We start from the raw sequence: 12965 nt of genomic DNA, 5'->3' as shown, positions 1-12965 counted from the left end.
TTTGGGTATAGGCCAAGGAATGGGATAGCTGAATCAAATGGTGGTTCCATCCTTTTTTTTCTCTTTTTTCGGAGGTACTGGGGATCGAACTCAGGGCCTTGTGCTTGGGAGGCTCATGTGCATCCTTCACATGCACCATTCTCTACTTTGAACTATGAAGTTTCAGTTTCTCTATCTTTTCTGCAATTTCCTTTGTGAATTGGCTAAATGCCTGGCTGGGGATGGTGGAATAAGCCTGTAGGAGATCTGAGGAAGTAGCTCAGTGCTCAAGTGCCTCAGGGTTCAGTCTCCTGTAACTTAAATAATGAAATAAATAAACAATGAATTCATAAAGAAATGACGGAATTCACCTGGATTTGTAATACCTGTCTCTCTATGTAGGTAATATTTATTCAGACTAAATTATTCAATATATAACATGTATTACCATGTTCAAAATATTCAGTAAGTTTCAAATTATTATTATTATTCAGTCTGTGCTGAACTGAGTTTGTCAAAATGAAACTCATTAGGAAGTTTCAGAAATTCTCATTCTAAAATCCACTAATTCTTTCTAAATCCACAGATCATTTTCCAGAGATTAGTAACATTAGGAAATCAAGATGCTCATTTGATTTCAAGGAATACAGGAATGAAATTAGTTGGTAAACTCTGAAATCCATTTATGGAGCAAAATCAGACAGACAGACTCAAAGATCACACTCAATGATATGATTCAAAAACATTTTATATATATATATATATATATATGTTTTTTTTTTTGTACTGCGGTTGAACCCCTTGGCACCTTCCCACTGACCTAACTACCCAGTCCCTTTTGATTTAAGGATCCAAACTAAATTGCTGAGGCTGCCTGAAAACTTTCAATTCTCTTAACTCAGCTCCTGAATTGCTGCCAATGCAGCTGAGTTCTGCCATGCCCAGCTAACTGCAAGGGGTTCTGCTTTGCTTTGTTTTTCTTTGTGAAATGTCAGGGATGGAACATAGGACCTCACATATCCTAGGCAAGTGCTCCACACTCAACAATATACCCAGCCACAAATCAATGTTTTTATGAATTATAATCCTACAAAGAAATTGACTTTTAAATATGTTATGGGCAATTTTTCCATCTAAGAATCCCTTACCATCTATGATTAAAAAAGGTCGAAGAAGAAACAATGATGAACAGTCATTGCTAACGAGTAGGGATTTTTAATAATTGCTTTATATATTTACACAAACCCCCCAGGATACCACTCACAGATTATAGTGAGTGTTCAATCTCAGGGGAAAAGAGTGATAATGCTGAATACCCATAAGTAGTGAATATTAGGAATATGATTATAAACACTTACCCTTCTCCAATTCTTTCAAATCCTGTATATTTTCTCATAGGGTCACCTATGGTCACAATAGTTCCTATTTTGAACAAAAATAACTTTGAAAGCACAGTCAAACATTTCTAAAAAATTAATTTTGCTATCATAATTCCTTTTCAGTAAACTCTACTGATTTGAAAACAGTGGTTTTCAAACATATCAAGTTTCAATGATAATTTGTTTCAAAGAAAACACTGAAGAAACTTTTCAAAAGCAAACGATATCAGAAACAAAAAGACACATACTCTCCATGAAGTTAGGACACCTAACTACTCATTTTCTCAAATATCATGACATTTCGGAGCAAACAGTTCTTCTAGTCAGCCTGTGACTTCAGGGATTTCTTAATGACAATTCCACCAGGGTAGGTGGCACATGCCTGTAATCCCAACTGTTCAAGAGCTGAAGCCAAAGAATCACAAGCTTGACACCAGTCTTGGAAACCCAGTGAGACCCTGTCTCAAAACAAAAAAGACAAAGGGCTGGGGGATAGCTCAGTGGCAAAGCGCCCCTGGGTTCCTTTGCCAGTACCAAAAATATACAGGAACTTGGCATTCCTGGAAAACTGTTCACTCTACTTTTCTACTCCACTGCATGGGTTACACACTAGTGCTAAGTTATGAAACTCTTTACAATTAGTCATAAGAAATGAATGATATCCAAATGACTGATCCTAAAGGGCTTTTCTGGCTATTCCACTGTATCTTCTTTTAATATATTTAGGAAACCACTTACTACTCTATAGATGACTCTAATAAGAGCTAATCAAATATTTATTGTTGAATATTCAAACCTATCACCAAGAAATGGAAATTAGGAGGTTGGATTTAAAATCAGAACTAAATACTTATGACCATTAAGTCCAAACATTAGAAAATCACATTAAATTTGCACTTACTAATGAGAAAAGAGGATAGGACATATGAAGGAAACTCAAATAATCTTATGTAGGTACTTAATCTCAACTTAACTACTAAGGTTCAAGTCAAGATACTAAGGACCAAAGATACTGGATGTGAGAAATAAGTTCACAAATGAATAGTCACAACTCCTATCCTAGTTGATATTTTCAAAGCAGCAGCCCTCCTAAGATAAGGACTATTTCATATAAACATCTGTAGGATACCACAGTCAAAGCAGTTTTATATTTCACAGTACAAAGGAATCAAGAACAAATCAATGTACAACATGTAAATGCTTGGGACAAACCATCTAAAATGTATTTTTTCTATGAGGTCTCTAGGTCATACTGTTCTTTATATGTATACTTACTGTAGCCTTCTAAACAAACACTATTTTTACCCCCTTCTTGGTACTGTTGAAATTATTTATAAAGATTGATTCAGGCCACCAATATTTAATGAAATCAAAGGGAGAAGGAAAAAGTGTTTTTCCTTGGAATATATTTTATGTCTAAACGTTTCTATTTTAAAATGCTATAGGTCTGGACAAATATGTACAAACCTCCTTTGATGAGGTTTCCAACTATCTCCATCTTCATCTGCTTTTAGATTTGGCTTATAGGAAAGAAGGGCTCCCAAAGGAACTGACTTCCCTATCAATACATAATAAATATGTTCCCACTGCCATGACAAACAAGAGGAATGTTAATTACCCTTCACTGGTTTTGGGTAGTACTGCAGATTGAGTCCGGGGCACTCTACCCCTGAACTGTCTCCCCAACGATATTTACATTTTATTTTCAGAAGGCTCTCAATCAGTTACCCAGACTGACCTTCAACTTGAATTCCTCTGCCTGAATCTCCTATACTGCTCTGATTATATACATGTGCCACCATGCCCAGCTCACTACATGTTAATTGAAGCAAATATTCTTACAAGATATAAAATTTTCTTTCTGTCATAAGGCAAAATAAAAGCATAGAGCAATACAACGGTGACTTTTTTTTTTTTTTTTTTTTTTTTTGTGCTGGGGGTAGAAACCAGGGCCTTGCACACCAGGGAACTGCTCTCCTAATGAATTGTATACCTAGACTTGAATCCAATGTATTAAGAAATGTGAATTCATGAATAATGTGAACTGTATGTATCTTACTTAGATTCTTCATAATCTCTTCATCTCTCAAATTTGTCTTCTGTTTCAGATTGTCTGAAGCCTTGTCACCACTGTCAACACGTGCAGGAATAGGGTCCTTAACATACCCTATGGAAATCTGCAGACACATAGTTCATTACTGAGTTTTAAGAATAGTTTTTGAGATCATCTTACTGGTGCTGTATTCAGTTCCTTAATTTTTAACCAAAACTAATTGTCTCTCTTATTGTTCTAAAGAATGCAATAATTTCAGAGTACAGAAAACATGTGTTAAAAAAATGTGAAACCTTCTTTGCCATAGCATGAATGTATTTAAAAGAAGAACTAGCAGCAGGGTGCAGTGGTCAATGCCTGTAATCTCAAGGACTTGAGAGGCTGAGACAGGAGAATTCCAAGTTGAAAGACAGCCTCAGCAAATTACTGAGGAACTAAGTAACTTTGGAAGATCTAGTCTCAAAATAAAAAATAAAAAAGTGGCTGGGAATGTGTTTTAGTGCTTTAGTACCACTGGGCTCAATCCATGGTGCTCCCTAAAACACAAAAATTATAATTAGGAAAAATAGCAAGCCCATGAATAAAATGTATGTGTGCTCAGATCTAAAATAATGTCACAGTGGCTAGGCTGGTGGCTTAGTGGTAGACCTCTTATGTAGCACCTGTGAGGTACTGGGTTCAATCCTCAGTACCACATAAAAAATAATAATAAAATAAAGTATTGTGTCCATCAACAACTAAAAATATTCTTAAAATTGAAAAGAAGAAAAATAGACTATGACAAAGTAATAAAAAAAAGCAGAGTTTAAAATTATTTTTAATATGGACGATAAAATGCAAATTAGCCAAAACCTAGATATTAAATAAACATTACTGATTACCAAAATACATATACATAGGTATATGCACTATGCTCAGTCATCTTAAATTGCTGTTTGATATATTGCATTTCCTATCATGTGTAAAGTGTCTTGTCAATATAAGATTATACTGCCAAGCCTGGTGGCATGTGCCTATAGTCCCACCTGCTCAGAAGGCAGAAGCAGGGGAATCAATTGAGCCCAGTAATTTGAGACAATTCTGAACATCACAGGAATCCCCACCATACACCCAAAGAAAGAAAAGAAAAGAGATCAAAGTGATGTGTTCCAATAACTAAGAGCGAGAAAATGACCCAAAATTAAATAGAGGGCTGCAGCCGTGCCTCAGTGCTACAGCTCTTAGCTAACATCTTCAAGGCCATAAGTTCTCTTCCTTATTAATACTACCCCACAGCAGAAATCTAAAGAAATGTGCAAATTCATCGATGTAATGGAATGCACTTACATTTTTTTATCAGAATTTGGGGATGAACCCAAGACATTCTACCACTCAGCTATATCCCCAGACCCAGCCCTTTTTATTTTGAGAGAGAGTCTTGCTAAAATGCCAAGACTGGCCTGAAACTTGTGATCCTCCTGCCTCGGTTTCCTGACTTGCTGGAATTAGTCCTGTGCCACCAAACGAGCTTTAAAATCTATTTCCTAGCTATTACAATGGTGCACACCTGCCTTCCAGCACTCAGGACTTTGATGTAGGAGGACTGCTTGAGCTCAGGAGTTCAAGACTGGCCTGGTAACATAATGGGACTCCATCTCAGGAAAACAAAAAACCCACAAAACTGTTAGTCAACTTTCCTTTTCTTTTCCACTGCTGAGGATTGAATCCAGGGCTTCTTTACCATTGACCTACATCCCCAGGATTTGGGGAGTTGCATTTAGTTTTTATTTTAAGACACAAAACAATTCTCTTTCCTTTACTGGTCTTCAAAATTGTGATCTTCCTGCCTCTGCCTCCTCAATGGCTGGTGTTCTAGTTGTGCACCCCTGCACCCAACTCAGGTTTCAAGTGTGCAGTAAGTAACTGCAGGTACCTTGCTGTCCATTATGTCTCAGAAACTTACTGTCTAACTGAAACTTTGTATTTCCTGATTCATATACTAGCACATTGGAATATTAATATCAATAATATTAATATTATTAATATTAATATAATATTCATATAATAGCACATAATGAATATGTTCCCTTTCTATTATATGAAATGATTTCAGGTGCATGTGGCATTATCCAGGCTGATGGGTTTTTCTCTCTTCTCATTTTCAGCCCTTGCCAGGAAGTCAGTCGGTTCAGTCACTGCAATTTTTAGTGTTACTACATTTTCAGGATGAGTGAAATGGTACATGACTTGCCCAAGTTCAGTGAGCCAGATAATATTGGTTCCCAAGCTTGGGTCTCAGAGAACAATGCTCTTCCCTTCCAGAAGGGATTTTTCCCAGCCCCTCAGAGCCTCCCTCACACCCTGAGTAACATGCTTCTCTGACGCAAGGACAGACAGGCAGAGCAGCCATAAGAAACAGAAAAAATATGAGTATAGAACAGGCAGGGGTCTTGGCACTCCCACAGGGGAGTGAGTGAGGGCTCAGGCACAAGAGGACTCCACATGGGGCTCAGGGCCTCTGCTATGTGTCCTGGCATTGTTGGGTGTGAAGGTGAATGGGAGTGTCAGCCTCCTCTGGGGCCTCTCCCACTACAGCACTGGGCTGATGGGAAGCTCAACACAGGGTCAGTAAATGGGGGCTCATCCTAACGTCCACTCCACAGCTCAGAGTCAAGTCCGTGGGCATCTGTAGGCAGGACAAACAAGAGGACTGGCACCAGAAGTCACTGCAAGGTCCCTTGTTGTGGGGCTTGCCTTATCCACCCCACTGTACTCCTAATGCTCCATTCCGAATATTTCACAAAGGACTTCAAGTAAAAGGATCCATTAATAAAAAGAAATCTGCTTGAAATCAGTAACTACAAAACTAGTCTCAGTCCTCATTAATAACTGAGGAAACTGAGGCCAAGAAAAGAAGGGACTGGACCAAGGTCAGCCAGAAAATGATTCAGTCTTTTCTCTTTGTCTATCCAGGGACAGCTGGGTGTGCTCTGAAGCCCTGTGACCTGGATAGGTCCATAATCCCCTAGGTCCATCATGCTGTTCCTTATGTACCAAGTGCTTCAGCTTAAGGACCAGTCCCACCCCAGAGGCTTCCCCCAGTACCTATGCAACCCACAGACAACCGTGTTCCAATGGCCACCCGCGATTCCTCACCTCCCGTAAGGCTGTGGCCTCTCCGCTCCCTTGGGCACCCTGAGATGGAGACGTGGGCCAAGGGAGGTTTGGGAGTCGCTGGGGAGAATGGATTGGTGAGCCCATGGTGTCCAGTGGTGGCCACTGAGTTCCCTCCTCTCTCTGGAAAAGCAGGTCTTCTGACATGTACCTGGGAAGCGACAGGTCAAATATAAGGGGTCACTTCCCACCTTGGTCTGGGCTTCCTGACCACCCTCTCCACTCAGCTTGCAAAGCACAGAGACCAGGCTTCTTAACCAGGAGCCCATCCAGCATGCAGTTTCCCTCTACCCCAATTCTTGGGGCAACAATCAAGAGAAACAAAGTACAGTGAAATTCACAGGGGACCCCAGGTAGCTCTGGAGAAAACCCCAAAGGAAAGGATCAATGTGTGTCGGGGCCTGGAAGATGGGGTAGGGATCAGGGAAGAGACCCAGCTTCAGCCCTCCTGACCAGCCCCAGCGTCCCCACTTAAGCCCCTGGTTTACCAACTCACTTGGGTCCTAGTGGTGCACAGAGGGTGGTATACCAGTTCCTGGCCCAGCCCTGGTCAAATGCGTTGTCATGCTAGAGGGAGATGGGGATGGGAAGAGGAGCTCAGAACCAGCAGGAATGGGCAAGGCCATTTCCCTGGACCCTCCCTAAGTTGCTCAATTAAGCCTGGGTCTCAACACAGGCATGTGGAAGACTGCAAGGACAGGGAAGCCCAAGAGAGACCCAGAACCTCCTGCCTTCCAGCATTCCTAGAAAGTGTGTCCTCCCTCGACCCACCTGTGAGCAGCTCTCCCCAGATGAGTGCTAACAGAGCACACCTGTCCTGCCTCCTTGGGGCTGTCACATCACCTTTTACCTCCCTCTGCCACATGCTTCTGGGTCTCCACTGACCACATCTGTCCTCCTGCCTCGTCCTTCCAGATACCTTTTAAAATCTTCCTTGTGCAGCCAAACAGATCCAAATATTGTTTCTCCACATGCTCCCACTTCACTTTTTTACCTCTCAAATATTTCTGAAATGTCCCTTCATTGAATTGCACTGTCAGGCAGAGCAGGGATGCCCAATTATATTTTCCTGCTGAGAACTCACATGGCCCAGGGAAACCTGGGCTAAAGGCCTTTAATACACAAAGCAGTAAAGGTCACACTCAAAGGTCAAGTCTTCCCCTGGACGCTGACTGGCTTCTCCCCTCCCTTTTTCCACTTTGTCCTTCCCCTGAATATATTCACCACATTCACCACCTCCTCTTCCCAGACAAGGGTCAGTCTCACCTCAACCTCAGGAGCTCAATAACCAGTAACAAAGAAATAAATCCCAGTCACTGCACTGGGGGTTGAAGCACATTGCAAACAGCAGGCTGGCCTGCATTTTGTGTGGTGAGGGCAACTGCAAAACTAGGCCCTGAGCATCACTGAGTGCTCAGGAAAGTGCAGAGAGAGGGAATCATGGGAAACATGCAGGCAACCCAGCCCATAGCACCCAGGTACATGCAGAGAAGAAGCCCAGAGCTTTACATGCTAAGACAGGCAAGAGGACTATTTCAGCTACTTCTGGTTGCAGAGGCTGTTTCCTGGGCAGAAAGAGCAGTCTGAAGGATGTCTTCTGGGTTTGCCCAATGATGAGAGCCCCATCCTGACAGCTAGGGCAGAGTCTGGGCTGATGTGGGCCAGGGAATGAAGGATGGATCTGGTGATCAGGATCAGCTCCACCAGGGAATAAAGCATAGAGGGTACAACAGGTGGAGTCCACACCTAGGACATGTAGGGTGGGGGTCACATGGATTTAAGATGAGACACAAATATGTGTAGACAACAAAAGGAGGAATGACTGTAACAGCACCATTTTTTGTGCCAGTCACTGTTTTCACACATAAATACTGTGCTCATTAATACATGATTCCGGAAAGAGATAAACCACAAAGACATAGGAAGAGAAACTGACAACAAGTGTGAAAGAATTTTCTGTGGTAGAGAAAGTGTTCTAACCTTGATCATGATGGAGAACACAACGACAGTGTCCATTTGTCAAATTCCCTAACTGTAGACTAAATCGGGGGAATCTTACTGTTTGTACATTATTCCTCAATAAACGACTTTATAAAATAGTTTTACAATGGCTCCCATGTTTCCACTTCTTCCCTAGTGAATTCCATGATTGAATTTCCGGATGTTTATAATCTTGATGTCCACAGGTTCAACTCATTGCCCCTGCCGCCCAGTGCTTGACTGAGAGCCCTTTCCCCATCCTCCTCTAACAGCCTACTTTAAAGCTTCTGTGACTCTTCGCAAAGGTGTGCCTCTGACAAACAAGGGCCTCCTGGCTTCTGCCTTTCCAAAATCACATGTAGGATACACACAGTGGCATGTCCTATTCTAGAGAGCAGACCTCGCCAAACTCACAGTTTCTTCAAGTCTGCTACACCACTCTCAAGAGAGTTCCTGGGTGTCTGCCACTATTATTCTTATTGTAGGCTTTTATCAACACAGGTGCAAGATGGACATACCTCTGCAACATCCCTCAAAAAACATGCAGCCTAGCACACTGTAGGCTCTCCTTGCAATGTACCCAAAGGGAAAATAGCCTCAGAGATCCAGGGGGAGGAGAGATCTGAGCTGCATCTTAAGAGGTTTGTCTGGAAGGACTCATGAGCACAATCAGAGCCAAGGGCAGTGGAGAAAGCACAGTAAATGCCTAGTGGCAGGGGTGAAAGATGCCTCCTCATAGCACAAGCACTTGGTTCGTCTTACCTGGCCTTCGTAGGGACACCTGGCTGTGGTCACCGCCACGACCCGGATGTACAACTGCAAGATGAAGAGCAGCAGGAGGCCAAAGGCGGGTACAGCCACTACGAAGCTGTGCTAGGATTAAGGAGCCAAGGCACTGGATAATTCCGCCTTCGCCCCGCCTTTCGACTAGACCCCTCCTTCTCTGGTTGCGCCCAACATGGCCACGCCCACCCATGTTCTTCTCTGAACTGGACTGTTAGTCCAGAACACTCGAGGTGACCTCATTCCACTGGGACGTCCTCGCTCCTATTCTGTACCAAAGTCATTACCTGTTGCCATGGCCCTGCTCCATTCTGTACTCCACAGTCCATCCTACCCTGCCTCTCACCCGGACCCCTCTGTCCTTCAACATGTCCTTCACAGGTCCTACCAAGTGACTGCTCAAACCCCACCCTGTCAGCCCACCCTCGGCTACCCCACTCCTCCGTCCACACCAACCCTCCCTCCCCACCACCCCTGTTCTTCCAGTTTGGGCACTTGGTACTGTGTGGATACGCCATGGCCTTGTCCAGGGAGAAAGGTGTCAGTCTTCTCTGGGCCAGGAAAACCACACAACTTGCCACCACGGTCCCCAAGTACATGCAGGATGATAACAGGAGGAGGAGGAAACGCCTGATGTTCCTGTGGCCCACGCAGTTGTTTAGCCACCCGCAGTGCTGGTAAAACTCCTAGGGGAGAGGAAGCAGGATTCAGGGTCTATTTTCTGGACTCCATCACCACCATATCCTGGGGCCTCTCCAACCCGGACCTCTAGGCCGCCTGCCCTTGGCACAAAACTCAGGCTCCTGCGTCCAGGGAGAACCTGGCATTTTCTTAAGTAAAGCACAGTTAGGACTCCATGTCTCCTCAGGTCAACTGTCATCAGAAAGTTCTTAGAGACAAGACCTGTGTGGTGTCACTTTGAGCAGGATATAAAATAACACTGGGCCTCTATTTTCTCAGACCCTGGATAAGAATGAAAAGAACCCCTTGTCCAGGTCACCTTGTGCTTGTAAACCATCCAGAGAGTGCACAGGAGAGAAGAGCACTCAGACCCCAGGAAACCCTCCAACGTGGACACTAAGAAGTGGACAGGCAAAGAGTCCCAGAACAGGGCAGCAGCTGGTCTAAAGGTCTAGGTATGTACTATCAGCAAGACAGGGGATGGGACAGGCACTGCTCTCCTGACCCTGACTCCACCGGGCCCAGCACACACGTGGTGCCTTTTCTATGTCAGCACCTTTGCAAGTAAGGCCTGCCTCTCAGGACAGGTGCAGACACAGAGGCCATGGCATATATAAGGGACCAAGAGTGGCCAAGAGGCACTTTCAGCAGTCCAGGAATAGGGACCCCCTCCAGCCCATTGTTGATGTGAGGTTCCTGGTCCTGGCCAGGTTTCCCTGAAGGGTTGGTGAGTGGACAGGTGGTAGGAGTACTCACTTCCACGCAGATGTTACAGGAAGTGCAGTGGAAGGTGCGGGGTGGGCGGTGGAAGCCACAGTGTGGACACCAGGTCATCTCATGGGCCCTTCCATTCAGCCACGCGACATAGGGGGTTTCCGGGTCCTGCTCCAAGGAACCTGGCATAGGAAGAGATTTGGGAAGTGGCAGGGGCCTCCATCCCTCTGCTGCTCAGGGCAGCCCCATAACATCAGTTGCAACAAGCAGCAGTTAGGAGGTAGCTAGTGGAATTTTGGTCGGTTTCTGTTAAACAAGCTGACCACTCAGATTGGCAGGCAGTCAAAGAGAAGTCATGGTCAGCCAGAAGAGCTCTATATGGACTCCAACCTCTGGAAAAATGCTCAGTACTTGCACTGGAATGTCAAATGGGAAGGATGAGTGAACTATGTGGTTTGGAAGAGCCTGCTGGACCCTCTTGTCATCCTGCCCTGTCCTCCCTTCTAAAGCAACTGGAAAACCTCCAGGATTCTCTTATCTTACTCCTCAGAGGCTTGGGAAATGAAGTGCCAGGGCCTAACTGGTGATGAGATGGAGAGAAGGGATCCTGAGGCCACAGGTGTGGTGACCACTGTAGAATGAGCCCTGTCCACATCAGCCCATGAAGTGCCATCTCTTTCTCCCAGGGTTCTGAGGACTTACCATGATGGAGGATTCCTGGGTCCGACAAATTCAAGGTAAATAAGATGTAAATTGTTACCCCGAATAGCAGGACCGATGTCACGGGAAACCCCCAATCTCCCTTCTGGGCCAGCCATCTGCACCTGAGAACAAAGCCAGACACAGTTCTAGTCCGGGGCAACCCAGAGTTCCCCATGAGGCCTGCCTCACCTGTGAGAGGACTCACCTCAAGGACAGATCTAAATATCCAGTCTATCCAACAAATATCACCAGCATTACCAGCCACCCACAGTTTCCTAAATGCATCAGCCACTCTAGATCGCTGAGTTCCTGACTATATATATACTTCTTTTTCCTACTGACCCTCTCTCCCCCCTTCCTTGACTCTGCACTATCATTGTCAAATTTTCCCTCCATCTCTTTCTAAGTAACCTGATAACTTGCTTTGGAGACTCACGGGTAAATGAAGTGTAGTCCGCTTAATAGCATTAATCCTACCATGAACATGGATGCCCACAGGCTTTCCAAAAGCCATGAGCCTCCCCTTCCAGTTTGTGGTAGGGGCATTACAATCCTTGACTGTGGCATGTCAATGCCTGCCATCACTCAAAGAAATGAGAGCCACAGAACTCTCTTCTGACTTAAAACCCTGGGTGCCATGACTACGGCTAGTGTGACATCAGTATTTCCAGAATGTGAGCTCTAGCTGCTTCCCTTGAATTCTGAGAGCAACTTTCCCCACCCCACATACACACATGTTGTTGTCTAGAATATCCTGGTCTTAAATATTGGTTTTTTGGAGCTTGAGAGGATGTGGATGTGGAAGTTTCCCCAAAGGCCTGGAGGCTTGGTCCTCAGTGTAGCAATGTTGAGATGATAGGACCTGGAAGAGGAGGGGCCTAGTGAGAGGTAATTCAGTCACTGGGATGAGGCCATAGGAAGGAAGTAATGTTCTTCATCTGGGCCTCATTTGTTCCTGTGAGAGTTGGTTGTTATAAAAGAACCAGACCGGTGCCTCTGCAGGATTCTGGCCATGCCATCTCTGCCCCATGCAAGTCCTTCCACCGTGATGCCATTTACGGTGTTGTGATGACCCACACCAAAGGTCATTCACCAAGGCTGCCAAATCTTGAACTCTGACCTAAATAAAATTTGCCTCTTTATAAAGTATCCATTCCTTTGTTAGAGCAAGGAAAAGCAGGCTAATCCAGAGATCTTATAATATGGTAGGCAGAAGTTGGGTGATCATTATCACCCTTTCAAGCTCATGCTAATTTCAGTAACAATACTCATTGCCTATCCTGTCTCCACTTCTTCCCTTTTGTTGTAATAGGGTTCCCATTTGGTGAAGGAGGTTGCAGTCCACCCAAGTAAATCACTTCCCAGTTTCCCCAATTTCCAAGGTAGGATATCTGACACAACTCTGATTATAGACTTGTGCAAATGTCTACTGACAAACTCTACAAAAGCTTGCATCTTTTCAATAAAAGAGAAGATGATTCAGTTGGCGGAGTTCTGTTCCCTTTCTTTGTGTCTTGAAGCTAGACTGCTGCCCGGGATGC

At 44.2% G+C, this 12965-nt stretch overlaps 2 protein-coding genes across 9 annotated transcripts in view; both read right to left on the bottom strand.

Annotated features, from left to right (window-relative positions):
• The window catches only part of LOC306670393 (palmitoyltransferase ZDHHC19-like), a gene marked incomplete at both ends in the record, with an annotated part of 31073 nt that extends 19067 nt beyond the window's left edge, over positions 1–12006 (bottom strand). Inside the window, 7 exons of the mRNA XM_079155076.1 lie at positions 6547–6715; positions 7061–7131; positions 9307–9412; positions 9841–10013; positions 10765–10904; positions 11425–11546; positions 11861–12006. Of these exons, the coding sequence (XP_079011202.1) occupies positions 6547–6715; positions 7061–7131; positions 9307–9412; positions 9841–10013; positions 10765–10904; positions 11425–11546; positions 11861–12006 (927 nt within the window). The remainder of the gene's footprint in view (positions 1–6546; positions 6716–7060; positions 7132–9306; positions 9413–9840; positions 10014–10764; positions 10905–11424; positions 11547–11860) is intronic.
• Positions 1–12965, bottom strand: part of LOC306670535 (uncharacterized protein) — a 217077-nt gene that overhangs the window by 70406 nt on the left and 133706 nt on the right. The window contains exon 3 of one of the 8 annotated variants that reach the window (XR_013766435.1): positions 6609–6715. The exons of 6 other annotated variants lie outside the window; for them this stretch is intronic. The gene's annotated coding sequence lies outside the window, so the exon portion shown is untranslated. Of the gene's footprint in view, positions 1–6608; positions 6716–12965 lie in introns of those variants that run through there. One more of the 8 variants, XR_013766436.1, reaches the window with a different exon arrangement.

The sequence above is a fragment of the Sciurus vulgaris genome, assembly GCF_902686455.1.
Source record: "Sciurus vulgaris genome assembly, chromosome: 10".
Taxonomy (NCBI): Eukaryota; Metazoa; Chordata; class Mammalia; order Rodentia; family Sciuridae; genus Sciurus; species Sciurus vulgaris.
This window is presented reverse-complemented; position numbering and strand designations above follow the sequence as displayed.